This window comes from Ctenocephalides felis, unplaced genomic scaffold (genome assembly GCF_003426905.1).
Source record: "Ctenocephalides felis isolate EL2017-DRISC unplaced genomic scaffold, ASM342690v1 CF-g0.4_SCAFFOLD_01492, whole genome shotgun sequence".
NCBI classification, from domain to species: Eukaryota; Metazoa; Arthropoda; class Insecta; order Siphonaptera; family Pulicidae; genus Ctenocephalides; species Ctenocephalides felis.
Window position 1 is genome coordinate 24,094,834 of NW_020537646.1, and position 16,437 is coordinate 24,111,270.

General features: G+C 27.8%; 3 protein-coding genes and 1 pseudogene across 4 annotated transcripts in view; 3 read left to right on the plus strand and 1 right to left on the minus strand.

The window, feature by feature from the left end:
* The first annotated feature begins 4,986 nt into the window (after nucleotides 1–4,986).
* On the plus strand, nucleotides 4,987–6,968 carry LOC113370497 (annotated as a pseudogene).
* LOC113370498 (nuclear pore complex protein Nup50-like) lies at nucleotides 6,935–8,470 on the minus strand. Its single transcript, XM_026611171.1, has one exon. It carries the CDS (start codon nucleotides 8,243–8,245, stop codon nucleotides 7,067–7,069), a length of 1,179 nt encoding a protein of 392 aa, XP_026466956.1. The 5' UTR covers nucleotides 8,246–8,470; the 3' UTR covers nucleotides 6,935–7,066.
* A 665-nt stretch (nucleotides 8,471–9,135) lies between these two features.
* Nucleotides 9,136–14,058, plus strand: LOC113371068 (variant-silencing SET domain-containing protein-like). The gene is made up of 11 exons (XM_026611715.1): nucleotides 9,136–9,208; nucleotides 9,566–9,665; nucleotides 9,767–9,802; nucleotides 9,870–9,934; nucleotides 10,676–10,750; nucleotides 10,887–11,222; nucleotides 11,475–12,203; nucleotides 12,594–12,720; nucleotides 13,161–13,452; nucleotides 13,613–13,747; nucleotides 13,808–14,058. The coding sequence occupies exons 2-11, from the start codon at nucleotides 9,588–9,590 to the stop codon at nucleotides 14,056–14,058; spliced, it is 2,124 nt and encodes a 707-aa protein (XP_026467500.1). The 5' UTR covers nucleotides 9,136–9,208; nucleotides 9,566–9,587.
* Nucleotides 14,059–15,671: 1,613 nt separating this feature from the next.
* The window catches only part of LOC113370659 (zinc finger protein 76-like), a 3,408-nt gene continuing 2,642 nt past the window's right edge, over nucleotides 15,672–16,437 (plus strand). Inside the window, exons 1-2 of one of the 2 annotated variants that reach the window (XM_026611355.1) lie at nucleotides 15,672–15,733; nucleotides 15,855–16,327. In XM_026611355.1, the coding sequence (XP_026467140.1) occupies nucleotides 15,883–16,327 (445 nt within the window). In that variant the 5' untranslated portion in view covers nucleotides 15,672–15,733; nucleotides 15,855–15,882. Of the gene's footprint in view, nucleotides 15,792–15,854; nucleotides 16,328–16,437 lie in introns of both variants that reach the window. The other variant, XM_026611356.1, reaches the window with a different exon arrangement.

Here is a 16,437-nt window from a genome sequence, read left to right on the forward strand (position 1 = left end):
AAGAGCGGATAGCTGAAACAAATTAATGTTTTGTTGATTTTATTTAATATTTATATCTTAATATTATTAGATAAATATTTATTGTTTAAAACAATATAATATATACAATACAACAAACCGTCCTTTGATTGAACAATATGTTTAGAATATATAATTTAATAACATACAGAAAAGAATTATTTATTCATTCTAATTATTTTAGTAAATTTTTCCAAAAAAAATTTTTTTTTTGAGCCATTATTTAATAAATCATTTGTAGCTGATAACTTCAGTATTTTCAAAGTATTTTTTCTCTTTGAAAAATTTGGAAAGTTTCTATTAATTCGGGCTTAGATACATGTAAAATTGATATGGAATTAACTACGTCCCTTGTAAAGGCCATAAAACAGATGAATGTAAATTGTCATTGAAGAAGTTTTTAAATTCAATCAACATTATTATTATCATCAATATTAAATAATTTATATAATAAAGTTTTAAATTTTTTTTATAACATATTTTGATAATATTATTATATAAGTGTTTTCTACATAGAAAAAAACCTTTCCATTCATGTTCTTGATTAATATGATAATTTCTAAATGTTTAAACTCCTGTTTCTATATGTATTTGATGAAAAGAAAGATTTTAGTGTAGAAGAAAATATTCCAAAAATATTTTTGTCCTTAGTTCTTTTCCCCGATGTGAAGATAATTTCATCATCATCATCTTCATCAATTTCTTTGGTACGAAGAGTTTCTATTGAAATAGATGTTGTTGATGTATCATCAATTATCCATTTGTTATTTTGTTGACTATGGCTCGATTCTGAAGTAAAATCAGATCCAGAGTCAGTTGAATTTAGGGCATCATAGTTATCAGTAAATTTATTAGTATAACTATTTTTACCTGTTGTACTTGAAGTGTTGGAATCACTATAGCTGTATACATTTTGTAATAATGATTCAGATGATTCTGTTATATTGTTATCAGCTTTGAAAGTGTTGTTAGTATTTGGTTTCTTTAATTTTTTTTGTTGCCAATATGATCGATGCTTTTTATGAATTTTTTTCTTTATGTTATCACTATCATCTTCATAAAGAAATATGCGCATTGCATATTCAGGATCTTTACTATATAAAACTGATGGTTTGGAAGTCGATGGCATATTATTGAAATCATATATATCAATTTCTTCTTTTGAAATATCAGTTTTGTCATAAATATAACTAGAGCTACCATTTTTTAATGCTTTGTGTTTTGCCAGTATAGTACGATTTTCAAAACTATTATTGTTCAGGCTATTTCCTCTATTAATTATATTTTCTGATATTTTAATACTGTCAAATGAAGTTTCTGAATTATTTAATATATTCTGATCTGTTGACCAATTAATGTATAAATCATTATTTGAGCTATCAAGTTTTTTCTCAAAATTATCATTATGATACAAATGATCAATGCTAGTATTTAAATTATTTTCTTTATGCATTTTCTGTTCCTTATTGGACTGAAGTGAAGATTGAGGAAGCTTTTCAATTTCTATTTCAGTTTGTAATCTGGGTTGTGTTTTTTCAGGGCTTAGAACTTGAGGCATCACATTTAATGAGGCACTTTTTTGTTTAATTGAATTTGGTTCAGTCTTCCTTTTAAAATGTTTTTTATTATGTTTACTTTGTTTACTCTGAAATACATTGCTAATCTCTTTGGATTTTTCTGCTTTAGGGATTAACAATTTGTACAAATCTATTTCTGATGGAGGTGTTGTAGGTTCTGTAGAAAAATAAAAATTGTGGGGATAGTTCATGTTTAATCAAAATAGAATTGAAAAGCGATACTGGTACTAGTACAATAAAAAGCACAAATAGATTCAATAAACAAAGTTCTCTCAATTGAGTATTTGTTTATAATAGATTACAAATTATATTCAACATACCATCATCGGTGTCTGTGAGGAATGATTCATCAATATCTTCTTCTTCCTTTGGCTGGTCTGCATAATTCTTAGAAGATTTGTGATTTTTGCACATTACAAACAACCCAGAGCAGTAGCAAGACAAAGTTAAAGAGAGAACAAATGCTAAATATGCCATATGACGTAAAAAGGCTGAAATTTTAATTACATTTTTTTAAGTCTATACATAATTGATTTGAATAAAATATTTGTATATGATTTTGCCTTTTGTCAGAAGAACCGCTTTGGAAATAACCATGATTGTAACTTCTTGCATTTTGACATCATTCACTGTACAAGTATAATTTCCTGCTTCTTGACTTGTCGCATCAAATATATAGAGACTGCCAAAAGTATCAACGGCTATATGAGATTCCTTTTCCTGAATAAATCTTGATATTAATATTTACGATAATTTGTTCATAAATTCATAAACATATTGCATTCATTATTATATGAAACTGATACTAAAAAGTATACGATTGAACATGGATTGTACTATTTTATAATGAGAGTCAAATTTCAAGTATGATAAAAAAGGAACCTTTCTTCTTAAGGAACCTCCCAATTCTTTATTATGTTTTTTCCACACCACTTCTGTTTCAATAGTTGACCTATTTCATAATATTCAAAGTTATAAATTGAGTTATTTTAACAAGATTTTATTCGTGTGATTATATTTTTTTACTCAGGACAAATCAACGTCAAATGTGCACCTTGTGCAATTACATAGCTTTTCTTGTATTTGTAGGGACTCTTCTTCGATTGCCATCCTTTCTGGCCTGTTTAAAAAAATATGTTAATGCAAATTGTTAGTTTAATACTGTATATATTAGATTAATGGAAATTTCTTTATATTCTTATATATGTGTAGAATTTTTTATAATTTTGAAATAACTTATACTTAAACATTATGTGCATTTTCAAAATCATACAAATTTACCTGATATACAATTTCCAACACAAGAATCAATTTGAATATAATTTGGTATTATCTTTGTATAATTTGCTATTATTGGAAATAATTTACTAAAATAGACAGATCGGCAAGATAGTTTGAAAGCATTTATTATAAATTTTGCTTGCAATGCTTCGGTACCAGTATAAGCTGCAGTTTTATCATTTTCCTAAAATAGTTTTTAAATATTATTACAATTATTATTAATGCATTAATAAAAATTATAAGCAGAGCTTAGCAGCATTTCATATTAAATCCTTACTGAATGCTTTTGCTGATTAAGTTTTTTAGTCTTGATATGGCAAAATCCTGTTCTAGTTTTGATTGCATGTCCAAGAGGAAATTCGCAAACTTGACATCTACCCCAAGAGCTCCATTCAGTTATGACTTCCAAGTTTGTGCTTAAGTTGTCTCTAATAAATGTAAACTCAGACTCTGATGCAGTTTTGAAATATTTGTTTATAGGGTCTAATATGTCTTTATGGTAAATTGCCCATTGTGTTATATTACCCTTGTACGATGTAATATTCAGGTTTTCCATGACTAAAACGTGTTATTTAAAATTTAGTATTGTTTATATTATTTTCTACTTCTTTCAGTGATAAAATATATATGTATATTTAAATATATATATTTATAAATATTGAAACACAAAGTAATACTTATATTACAAAAAAAATCATAATAATGAATATATAAATTAAATAAATGTAGTAATAAAATGAAAAATATATGAAAATATTATAAAATAGTGTAAAAAATATTTTTGAGCTTGCATTATTTTCGAAAATTTTCTTTTTATTTTAATTTAACTATAACTATATTAGCTTAGGTCTTAAGTAAGTTTGAATAATATAAACCTTTTAAGTCATATTATAATATTATTTAGATTATATAGATATTATAAAGCCAAACCATCAACTAAATAATTGTATTTATATTGTGCTTCTTGTCCCATTCTTCCATGGCAAAAATAAAATCCTCCATCTTCTGCAGTAATGTTTCGAATTATCAATGTATGGCTAGTAGTAACAAAAAATTTACAATCTTGAGGATTAGTGTCCATCCCTACATCAACTTCTTGATTTGAATCGCTGTTTATTTCATTTTGGTAATACCATATTTTTGGATATTGGTCATCTATATCATGACTAAAAAGAATGACTTAATGTGTAAACTTCGATGAATAGATTTTTGATAAATGCTATTTGCATAATGCTATTACCTATAAATATCATACCAATATCGCAATTGATATATAAAAGAATGTATATTAAAAAAAACATTTTAAATACGACAAGAATAAAGAAAAATTTGTTCTGAATATTGAATGGCAAATTTGGAAAAATCATCGATGTTAATATATATTATTTAATATATATTATTATAAAATTAATTATATATATATATATATATATATATATATATTAGACAGGTGGTTTTATAAAAGCAGCTTTTCAAAATTTAACTGTGTAATGTTATATCAATGTGAAAGATTTATGATTTATGTACATTACTCAAATATGTTACTTAGTATTACACGGTTCAAGGACCTTAGCTCGTACTTATTAATTAGTTTTCATAACGATTGGTTATATTTCCTATCATCTACATAATTAATAATAATATTTAAAAAAGTAAGCTTACCAAAAATGGCATTCCAGTTCAACTGTACCATTTAAAGGAGCTGTGACAAGCTCATATAAGTCATTTTTATCGGTACCAATGAGACGTGTTTTTTCTCGACAGGATATTTCAGGTTCTGCGTCAATTTTAAATTCTTCAGAACATTTTACTCCTTCTTTTATTAAACTTTCAATTGCTAATAAAATTAATATTGTACGAAAAAAGCAGTTCGTTGAATTTAAATTTAAATTTCGTGCGCTTTTCATACTAATGCTGGATGTAATCATTTCCCAAGAGCCTATTCAAACGTCAAAATGGCGGACAAACTTTAAACTTAGTAATTCGATTATTACGATTCAAATAAACAGATTTTATGAGATTGCTATTCTTACAGAATTTTAATTTTTTGGATTTTTTATTTTATGAAGCGTACTTGTGCTGAATTTACAAAATCTATACCCTACGGGTATGCTTATTAATGATTTAATAAACTGTATGTGTACAGATTTGAATTTTGAAATATCGTACTTATGAAATACAAATTATAAGACTTTTAAAATAGTGATTAACTTTTATCTTGTGTATAATATTCTTGAATTTGTGTTGCATAGTTGTGTAGTTAATGGTAGAAGTTATTTTTACATTGCGATTTGCAATTTAAATTTCTCATATGGAATATTATTGACATTTGAAATACGATGAGTGAGGAAACTATGGTCAAGCAAGAGCCCCAAGAAGATATAGAAGACGAGGAGAATGTTCCAGCTTTTGGTCCAGCTGCTTTGGGGCTGCACAGGGTGGGTACAAAATTACCTCCAAAACCTGCTCCCTCACAACCCATACAAGTATTGAATGCAAGAGGGATGCCAGCTAGAATAAGAAAGAAAAATCGATTGTTTTTTGATGATGATATTGTTAATGCAAAGCCTCCTAGATCATCACCTAAAAGAGGACCAAAATCCTCACCGGTAAAGACACCTCATAAAAGTATTATCCAAAAGAAACGCAAGGTAACGCCTATAAAAAAATATAGAACTAAAGATGATGATGAAAATGGTCAGACAAGTACTCAGGCACCGGATAAGAAATTAGGCCAGAAAATAGGTATGAGATTACGCAATTTGCTAAAACTGCCGAAAGCACATAAATGGGTTTGTTATGAATGGTTTTACAGTAATTTAGATAAGACACTATTTGATGGTGACAATGATTTTATGATTTGTCTTAAAGAATCATTTCCTCAATTGAAAACACATATGTTAACTCGTGTTGAGTGGACAAAAATTCGACGAATGATGGGTAAGCCAAGAAGATGTTCAGAAGCATTTTTTACAGAAGAAAGAAGAGAATTAGAAAGAAAAAGACAAAAAATACGAGCTCTTCAACAACGTATACCTGGAGATGTAGCTAATTGTAAAGATTTGCCTGATGAAATTCCATTACCTTTAGTTTTAGGTACAAAAGTTACTGCACGATTGCGTAAACCCCAAGATGGTTTATTTACTGGGGTTATTCATGCTGTAGATACATCCAATTGTACTTACAGAATAACATTTGATCGGCCTGGTTTGAGTACTTATTCAGTTCCAGATTTTGAAGTTTTATCACATGAGGCTCCAGAAACAATATCATTAAGTAGCATAGTTCAAAAATTCAGACCTAGATCTCAGGGAAGTTACCTGACACCTACCAATAAATTACTTTTCTCAAATTACGGTCAATCAGATTCTTTTGCATTATCGCCAATGAAAGATTCAAGTTTAATGTCTGAAGACACACTTGGAGGATTTCCTGTAAAGCTACTGGAAAATGTAATTCGCATTCATAAAATTTTGAATGTCAAAAGATTGAAAACTAAAAGATTGTCAGAATTAAACAGAGAAGCTGAACGTAATTTATCTTTTGCTGGAGAACCTCCAGAAACATTTAGAAAACAATATGCTGGTATATTATTGGAATTGGAAAAAATTAATAAAGATTTAACAGAATTTTTGAACGAGGTACAAACTACTTGCACTGAAATTGCTCCAGAACCTGGTTTAACATCAATGATTGCTCCTTCATATTTAAGAGAAAAATGTCGAGAGGAAGCCACTAAGATGGTGCAACAACATAATTCAGGAGCTCCTGAAAAAGCTATTATCACAAACAAAAAATACTTAAATGTTATTACTGATTTAACTGCTTTAATGATGCAAATTAGATGTCTATCTGAATCTGAACAGAGCCCAAGTGAACTACAATACTTGAAAGGAACTGTAGATGAAATAAAATCCAGAATAAGTTCAGCAAATAAAGCAACCTTCAGGAATTGTATTGAGGTTCATCTGCGGCATATAGAAGAAGGTTTAAGATCTGGATTCAATAATTAATATGCAAACAAAATATAATGCAGCAATATAAAAAGATTTGTTTATTATGAAAAATAATATAAATATAAATTTGTGTATAATGTAGTGAAGCTTTATTATATTTTGAAATACAATTTCATATTAAACCTCACAATGAATGTTTAATATCAGCATAAAAAATAATCTTAACAAAAGAAATTAACACTTATGCTTATCAATCATTTCCAACAGTTCATCTGCTTGTTCTGAAGTCTTCACTCGCAATAAAATTGAAGTAGGTGCAGGTTTATCTGGTGTAGGTATACAAACCATCATAACGTTATTTTTGCCCATTCTTTTTGTAGGTATTGAATCAGATAATAGAACATTCAAAAGAAGGTTACCCAGATTAGTATCAGCTCTTACTATTAGTTGCATCTTATTCCTATCTTTCACAGGTTTCAAGAATAAATTCCCCACACCACCATCAACATAGTTCTCATCCTTTTTAATAAAAACTTTGCAGCGTATAGTATAAATACTGTCTTCTTCAATTACTGCTTTAAATTCAACTTTAGGAGGTTCATCTTCATCAGGATCTTCTTGAACACTGGACTGACTTGGTGTTGATTCTTTAGTTGAGCTTGGATTTGAGACAGCATTACCAAAAGTAAATGGTGTTCCCATGCCAAAACTGAAGCCAGCCGTAGGCAATGTGCTTGGGGGACTAGTAGTACTATTTCCAAATGAAAATGTTGCAGAGCCTGTACCAAATATTGATTTTTGTTTTGCTTCTTCTGCTGAGACTTTTAAAGAATTATCAGTTTTATGTTCTAATTTATCCGGAGAGCGACCTTTATCAGAGTCACTCAGAGGTTTAATACTATCAGTAACAGAATTTGCCGAATTAAAGCTTATTGATTCCTTTCTTTTTTCATATTTATCTTGAATTTCTCTTAAATGTTTTTCATAGTCTCTAAATATAGGTGTTAAAACACAAATTGGATCCTTATCTACGTGCTCTTTAATCCATTGAGAAACACTTTTGTTTAAGCTTCTTATTTGTGTGAAAAACTCATTATCTCTTAGACACTTCTCCTTGTCTGATTCTGGAACTGAATTGTCTTTAGTACTTTCAAGTTTAGAAGTATTTCCAAAATGCAGGGACGCAGGTTTGGACGATTCTTGTTCAGGTTGTTTAGTAAAACTAAAACCACTGAATATAGGTTTGGCAGCACCAGATGATTCTGTAGCATTATTTCGACGTCTAGCGGTTTTGATAACCCTAGATTTGAGAATATGGTCAGCGGCTTGCTGGAAAGTTCCTGCTTCTTCTGAATCTTCATTTTCATCCCAATTATCTTGATTAATTTCTTTGTCTGCTACGCGCTTCGACATTATAAAGTGATAACAGATAAAGATAATAAATATCACAAGCTATTGCCGCAATTTGAGGTTATACCAAATCATCAAAAATATTATGATACTTCAGTTGTCAGTGTAAACCATGTGTAAACAAATCGTAAAACAAACGTAAACAATTTTTAGCGGTCTTTAAAGATCAAATTGACGGTGTTACTATTATTTTTTTAACATAACCGATTTTTACAAAACTCACAAATATGTACAGTACTAAATATCAGCCAACTTTACTCGAATAAACTCGTTGCTGCCTTCACCTGGCCTTTTGATACAAATACAACTGTGGGTCCATAGATCAGATTGAATAATTCAGCCATCGGGACTCTAGAAAAAATAATATTCAGGATGCATAGGATCCTAGGGATCCTTGTTAACTTATCACCTTTCCTTTTACCCTAAACGTTTCATAATTTTTGCATTGTGCTTTTATACATTTCGATTTTATTCACCTGAAAAATGTAAAAGATTAATACATTTTAATCAATTTACATTCTTGGCCAACCACATACAAATACAACAATTTACGATTCATTCATTCTTGATCCTTCTAGTTTAATTTTTTGATGATTGTGTTCATAAAATAAAAAGTGTACATTTTTATATGTATATTATTATTTACACATTTTATATACATATTGAATACATTATTTTTTATTTTATACATTATTTTTTATTTTCAAACAATGTGGATAGGAGTGTAAAACTTAAGAGCCAATAATTTAAGAAACTTTTTTGCGACAAAAATTTAAATATTTAGCGGCTCCCGCTCTATTTTGGTTTCAAACTTTGAGCATAAGATGTCACTATCTAAAAATTAATTATCCTATGCTATGTCAGATCCCGGTTTCAGCCTTCCTAGTTGCTTACTGCTCCTATGCAAAAATGTGCAAATAAAAATATAGTAAAATCGTTAAAAGTGGACTCAATTATTTTGCTATAGTAATAATAATAATAATTTTCTATTTAAATATTATAGTGATATGTTTATAAATATATAGTCGATATATTCCGCTACTAATTTACGAAAACATAATTTTTTTTGATAGTAAAATAAAATATAAAACCTATAAAAATATATTCCTATTCGATATTCTGTTCCTAGAGAATTTATTATCTTACAAATTGTAAAAATAAATATTTGTTTTCACTTAATGTGATAACGAATTTATTTGACAGAGTATATTATTAATGAACTGTACTGCTTTTCATGCATTTAATGAAATGGTGCTAAGTTTGAGTAAACATACTATGCTATAATTTATGCATATACCTTAATTTGCGAACTAAATATTTTAGAGTATTTGTTGAAAAAATAATAATGGATATATCCGAAAATATTAAGAATGATCTTATGGTTTGCCAGCAGAAGTTAAGAGGTGCTATTGGGCTTCACCAGGTAAATAAACTCTTAGATAGCACACACACATTTAATATATATATATATTATATATATAAACAAAGTTTTTCTTTTCATAATAACATATGTTCAATTTACAGAAATTATTTAAAAAATTAAAGGCTAATCCAAAGGATGTAAGTATTTATATTTAACTGTAAACTTTCAATTACAATTGATGTTATAATTAGTAATTATTTCTAGAGACGAGAATTAACTGAAAAGTTAGTCAATGCCGAAAATTTGATAAGATCTATCGCAAAACAAAGGTTAGTGATACATTATAGTCTAATTATAATGATTAATTAATAGTTGAATGGAGCAAAAACTTGTATTACATTTTTGTTTATATATTACATATATGATATAAAATTCTATTAAATTTGTTACACTATCTACTAATTATTTGAAAACTGTAGTTCGATTTTAATTAGCTAGTTACAGTTAGTTTGTTGGTATCAATAAATATTAAAAATTATATTGTATGACGTTTGTTCTTGTATTTTTATTTTCATTTATAATCCAGTTTTATGAACATTTTTGATTACTTTATTTGATAATTTTTTTTTATATGTTTTTAAAATCTTTTTGATAAATTTATGCTAGCAAAATTAATCTATCTGAATTAGTTATAATACAATTAGTACAGTCAGCTGAAAAATTAAAGCAACTAAAGACAAAATGGCTAATTGATCTGCTGCAATTCATAACACATTTTTTTCTGTTATGCACAGAAAAATGTTTCACACAAGTTACTTATAATTATTATTTACTATTATTGTTATTATTATCGTCATTATATTATAGATTATGAATGTCTATATGATGTATATAATATAATGAAATTGAAATTTTGTATTTCAATTCATTCAACATGGAATTTATGAATTGGGCATTATGTTTTATTTCTTGTTTTTTCATAATAGTTTTAACTTGAAAATATTTTCTTTAGAAACCACTAGTACAAGAACTTCGTGATGAACTGGATAGATACCATGACAAACTTAAAGGGAAAAGAAACCAGTTAATTATGATGCTGATACAGCTTATATTGAACGTCAATTGGAAGAATATCAAAATGAAAGGTGCATATTTACAATTTTTAGTATTCATAAATTCTCTTGAAGCATTTAGTGTTTAAATATAAAGTTATGATTTGCAAAGTTTCTTTGCTATCATTCATATATCACGGTACTAATAATTATATCTAATATTTTTAAGAAATAAATACAAGACTTTGGTGCAATCTTCCTCATTATCACCAACATCATTTGAAGAAACCATTGATGAAGTACAGCCGAATAAAAAAATTTCATTGAGTCAAATACCATCGAAGCGAGCTTCAGTTAGTTCTCAAGAAGAAAACGGCCAAGAAACTTCTCAGCAGCAGAAAAAAATTAAAATGAATGAAGACAAACCGAAGTCCAAGTTTTTACAAGACCGTCGTTCTAAGTTGTTAAGTGTTCTCAATAAAGTTTGCAAGCAAAACACTGCATCGGTTTGTGAAACAACATCATCGATTGTGGAGATACCGGATGATCCAATAATAGTTAAATCGTAAGTTGGTCAATCATAAATTAAAATCTATCACTGTTTACATTTGTTGTTTTTTCTTCATTTTGCTCATATATTAAAATGTAGTATTTTTATATCCGACTATTAATGTAATTGTAGACAGTTCTTAATTTAATTATGCTTTATGTAAAATAGTGTCAGATAATGCAATTGATTACTTCTTAATATATTTAAGTTTTTTATCATTTTATACTCATTTATAAATTTATTAATATCTCTTATAAAAATTTTCAGTGAGACAACATCACCACCATCATCTCCAGAGTTAACAATAGTACATGATACTTCAGAAATGGTTAAAGAAGGAACACAAGATCAAAAAGAGTCATCTCATTCAACTACAATTAGCCCTGAGTCTGAATACGAGCACAATGATGCAAACATTAAATTAGAGGATCCGGAGGAACCTAATTTCAGTGAAGATAAAGCTGAAAATCATGATGACAGTGAAAATATTGATGATGATTTTCAAAGCTGTGCTGGAGATGATAATCCTGATGAATACTACTGTGATGATGATAATCTTGATAATCATAATGATAATGAAAATATTAATCAAGATGAGACCAAAGAAATTGGAATTAATACAAATGATGAGAAAGGAATTAATACAAATGATGAGAAAGTATTAAATAGTAATACAAATTCAAACAATGAAATGGAAGAAGGTAACCAAATAGAAGAAAATGATAAAAGAGTTGACAATAATGATGCCAATAGTGAAGAACAAACTGTTGGTGAAAGTGAGGATTTTGCTAAAAATGACGAATGTGAAAATAATGAAGCAAATGAAGTTGAACAAATCATGAAAGAGGACAGCAATAAAATGGAAACAATCATAAAAAATGATGGAATGGAAATATTAGATGAATCCAAGGAGAAAGAAACATCTGAACACATTGAAGAAGATTTAGAAGCATCAGCTTCATCAATGGAGCCTGGTTCTAAAGAACAATTTTTTAGGTAAAATGGAATTGACTACAATTATAATTTGTGGATTCATTTTAATTTTGCTCCAGTTTTGATAAATCATGGGTTATCATTTATAGTATTCAAATATTATAACAATATTACTTTGATTTGAAATATAATCTATGTAGATTTTGTCAATTTCAATAATTGGTCATTGAATAATTTTTGACCAGCAAACGAATTAAATTTGTTGTATATGATATCTTAAATGTCATCTGAAAATGAATAAAGCTGTTATTAAACTTTAATAATTCATTTTTTTTAAATATGTTTTTTTTAGCATTTTTCAATCTATATAACTGTTGCAAGATTAAAATGAATTTTTTACATTTTTGAAAGAATGTAGTACAATTTCTTGTGTAGCTGATCTATCTTATGCAGATACCTCAATGTGTTAACACACGACCGATGTACACAGATTATTAAACAAAGACTTCATAAGAAAAAGCAGTTGAATGTCAAAGCCATTGATGTGGATCTGTTGCATAAAACACCAAAAAATAAAAAAGTATGTAATCTTAATTACTTTTTATTAAGTATTTACTGTTTTAGCTATTTTTTGTCAATTTATTCATCTTTGCTTATCGTTAGTTCATACTGGAAAGTACTTGTAATCTAAACTTATATAATTATAATTATATTAGAATTTAATGTTATATTTATATCTTTTTGGAGTAATTATATATATATATATATATATATATATATATATGCATTATTTGTATTAATTTGTGTTTGGTTTCTGAAGGATGATGAAACATTGCAAGTAAGTTGTACATTCTTAAACTTTTTGTTTTTAAATGAATTTACTGTTCAGAATAGAGATACACAGATGAATATATTATACACAAAAATCCAAAACTCATGATTCTATATTTATAAATAACATATATGTATATATAGAACAATTAAATAGACTTGATTTCTAATTGATTTTTTTTATCTCAGAGAAGTAAAAAGAAGTTATACCTACAGCAAAGAACTCCACCAGTGACTCGATTAAGGTCAAATGCCAGTTTCAAAACTCAAGTACCTAGCGATACAAATGGGAAGAGCAAATCTGCTAATCATATTGTCAACAATTTTTTAAATAATGAAGTACCATCTGAAATTAAAACTGAATTTCAAGGTTTAGAAAACCTTACAGTTTGTTCTGAAATTAAAAGAGAAGTGGGAAATAACATAGACAAGAATAGAATGGGAAATAAAATAGACATTTGTATTATTTGTCAGTTACATGGTATGTATATTATTTGTTGTGTTTATACTTTTTTAAAACTTGAATTCATATAGTTCAATCATCTATCGATACCAACTTTGTGCTCACCATAAACCAAATCGTGTCATATAAATATATATATATATATATATATATATATATATATATTTTATTCATCTAGATGATGAGAGTGTCATTTGCTGCCAATTATGTGGTGAATACTACCACCTTCTATGTCACAGACCAGGGCAATTACATGTTCAAAAGCATATGTGCCCATATTGTATATACAAATGTAGTCCTGATGCTAGTAAAGGTAATGCATGAAGTAAAGCTTCAACCCATAGTTCATTTTTCAAATAAGTTGAATTAACAGATCAATTGAAAATCAAGAAAGAGCAGCGAAACAACTTATTGCACAGAAATAGACATTTGAGATATGAAGTACAAGATTTAGATATTTTAGCATCAGAATTGTGTGTAAAAATTAAAAGACAAAACTACAGGCGTGATCAGTTACTTTCTGATAAGGTTATGATTGAAAGTAATTTAAAAACATTACTCAATTTTGTTGCACAGATAAAAGGACAACAAACAATACCTCAGAAATCATTATTTAGTCCGTGATGAATAACTATTCTTATTAAATGTGTCTTGTGCCAAAAGTGTTTGTATTAACATCAAAACAGTGCTGATATATATGTGTTGTGTTTAATTGTCGAGCTTACGATTAGGGTTAATTTGAATGTACTTGGCGCAAACAATGAGAAGTATCGCCATTTTTCTCAGAAAAGTTATTTATCTTGATATTTAACATAAATTGTTTTTAACAACATATTTCTTATTTTTTCGAAACAATTTTTTTGAAGTTTAAAGCATTCTAGAAGAAAGTAAGACTTTATTGTATTTTATTTAATAGTATATTTTGTTTGTTGGTGATTTCCTGAAAAAATTGTATTGCTTTCGAATTGACATCGATATCTGTTGTTGTTATCAAAGAATTAAATGAGAAAGAATTATTTAATTTAATTATTTTATTGTTACATGAATTAAACAATAAAATTTTGATTTATATAATGTTTGTGTATTTGGCATTATATATTCCTAAGAATTCGTTTATATTAACATTGCATTAATATAGAGTATTTTATTAATATTATGTTTACTAAATTACTGTAACTAGTTAGAGTCGAATAGAAATTGTTGTGATGAATTATGTGTATTTAAAACTGTAGTGATGTTTGTTGCTTTATTTGGTTTTATTGATTTGATCTCATATCTTTTATAATGGTAATATCAGGAATAAATAACAAAATATTGTTATTTGCAATTTATTTATACATTTTAGCTTGTGATATTTTTTCTAAAATATAAAAACAGTCTTCTGAAGACAGAAGCAGAGCGATCAGGCCAAATCAGGCAAATAAAACCATATAAGCATATTGGACCAAATAAAATTTTGAAAAGTAGAGCGATAACGAAACCGGCGCCTCAGATTCATCACTAAAAACCAAAAACTTATAAAGAAGGTCTGGCACTCATCTTTTATCTATGGGTCTTGGTTCTCTATTCCATACTCTTCTTTATCTATATATATATATATATTATATATTATATATGATATAATAATATTAAAACTAAACTAAACTAAACTAAACTGGGGTGGGTGCTGTGGGTGATAGATACTATTATATTGTCTAGGTACTTTACTAACAAAAAAACAGACACACAGATATATGTGCTCAATTTGGTTTAAGTCCACTATAACTTTTATATTTTTTGTAGTAAATAAAACTGATCAAAGGTACCATTAAAATTGAATTGAAAAATTTTAGATTGATTTTTACTTTCTCATGAGCTTACACCGTTAGCTGTTAGCTAGTATAGCTAACGGTGAAAGCTAGGATGACCCTATATTCATAGCTTTGCATAGCTTGTTAAAGTTTAAATTTAAAATTGGCGCTTTTTGTGGGGCTGTTTATTGATCGACAACTCTGAAGTTACACATCTTTATATACTCTTCTTTATCTATGGACACTATATTTTATTTTTAACGAGAAGAACGAAATTAACGAAAAAAAAAAAACGGTTCAATAAACGGTGCTTTATTCGACGGCCATCACCAATAAGTTTTAGGTTATCTGTATGTGTCAAAAATATGGAACAACAATAAATTAAGTTAATTAGCAATTTGAGAGTTTTTCATAATTTTGTTGTATTGTTATAATTTCCATAATTCAATAGATTATGGAATAAAAATACCTAACGAAAAAATTGTACAATTATTACGGCGTGTTTAGATGTGAGTATCATTGTGAGTGATTTCGCACCTACTTTTATTATTTATTGAATTTGAAAGGGTAATATTCTAAATACGACTGAAGTATTCAATATTATAGTATTTTTTGTTATTTTTATTCCAGATGAAAAATAAATAATTAATTTTAAACGATGGAAGATAAGTTTGCAAATGTTTCTGAAGCAGACATGGCTACAATTTCAACAGAACCTCCAGTATTGAGACTATTTGTATCTAATGACTCATCAGGCATTGTAACTGATGATTCTAATGATTTTTATATTCTTGAATTCAATGAAGAAAACGCTCTTCTCATGAGCTCGGAAATAGATCAGACCAGCTTTCTAAATGATGTTTCAATTCCCCTGAATGATGATTTTCAAACGTTTAGCAAAAGTAATTTAAGAACGGTGATGCTAGCAGATGGAACCCAGGCATTTTTAGCAGCTGATTCTTTGAATTCTGAAATGCTAGATTTGAATGATACAGAATTGAATTTTATTCAAAACCAAGTGTTAAATGAACAAGTTGTGGGTGATGATTTAGTTTATGAAATTAATGGTTCATCAAGTGAAAGTCCTCCAGTTTCAGCAGAGGGTTGAAGAAGAATTGCATGGAAAAAAATATGCTTGCACTTACAAAGGCTGTGAAAGAAGATATACCACAAAAAACATCACCTAAGGGTAATTTAGAACTTAAGAAATTTT